Raw genomic sequence first — 1,113 nt, 5'->3', positions numbered from 1 at the left:
GGAGCTTAGCCCCGCCCAAGACGACTATGATTGGTTTAATTAAATGCCAATAAACCAGAGCAGGTTTTGCTCCCATCCAGGAATGCTTTGTGCCACACCCTATGTTTGCATGCTCCAGTTTCCCTCCACTATCAAAAACATGTGCATGTACAAGGTACTGGCTCAGATCTGGAGTTGGTCCCCGGGTGTTGTGATTGGCCCACTCATCCCTTGAGGGAGGGACTAAATGCAGAGAATGTATTTTGCTATATTTATGTGTATGTGACAATAAAAGTACCTTCACCTTTTTTGTGACCAACAGAAAATCTTAAGTTGATGCTAAGGTGAAAAAACAAAACTGTCGCTTGTAGCAATATGGATCTGGTTTTGAACTTTGATATAATATACAGATTTCTAGATGTTGAATACCTCCAGGTAGTCTCCTGTGCTGCATGCGGTTCCAAAGCCTTGGATCTGGAAGGGGCTCTGGAAGGTGACAGACACTCTGAAGCCCGGCGTCACCATCACATGCCAGCTACAGTCCAGACCGGGCCTGTAGTTCTGGGGGTAGTGGGGACTGCTCAGCACGCCTCGGTCCACATGCAGGAGGCCGCCACAACCTGGGAAGACAATTAATATCATTACTAATCCTATGCATATTTTCAGTTGTGATTGAACTATAAGGATCTTAACCCTCGTGTTGTCTTTCCGTCAAAATTGAAAATCAACCCTTTTATGGACGCTTTTTATCAATGTTTTGTAACTTTTTCTTATGTTTTTGTCCCTTTTTTCAACACTTGATGTTTTTTTCCTATAGTTGTCACTTTTTCGACGTTTCCAACACTACGTAACACCGACGTATTAACTTCCATTTTACAGTTATTTTTGGAATTTATGGTCAATAAACCTCATTTATAGGAAATTATACCTAACGTTTGAGTTAGAAAAGCAGAAATTAGGAATTATTTAGACTAAAATTAAAGGAATGGATGTTGATGATAATCACAGACTGGAATATGTCAACTTTTACCCAACACTATTTCAAACACACTTCCATTTGTTTCAAATGCTATAAAATTGAATAAGACGCCCCAAAATGAATGAAAGTAGATTTGTACTTGCCAAAGAGCGTTG

General features: G+C 40.2%; 1 protein-coding gene across 1 annotated transcript in view; it reads right to left on the bottom strand.

The window, feature by feature from the left end:
- The window catches only part of cubn (cubilin (intrinsic factor-cobalamin receptor)), an 86,874-nt gene that overhangs the window by 31,804 nt on the left and 53,957 nt on the right, over positions 1 to 1,113 (bottom strand). The window contains exon 42 of the mRNA XM_032510808.1: positions 409 to 599. Within this exon, the coding sequence (XP_032366699.1) occupies positions 409 to 599 (191 nt within the window). The remainder of the gene's footprint in view (positions 1 to 408; positions 600 to 1,113) is intronic.

This window comes from Etheostoma spectabile, unplaced genomic scaffold (genome assembly GCF_008692095.1).
Source record: "Etheostoma spectabile isolate EspeVRDwgs_2016 unplaced genomic scaffold, UIUC_Espe_1.0 scaffold272, whole genome shotgun sequence".
Classification (NCBI taxonomy): Eukaryota; Metazoa; Chordata; class Actinopteri; order Perciformes; family Percidae; genus Etheostoma; species Etheostoma spectabile.
The sequence above is the reverse complement of the archived record's forward strand: the minus strand, read 5'-3'. Positions and strand labels throughout refer to the sequence as shown.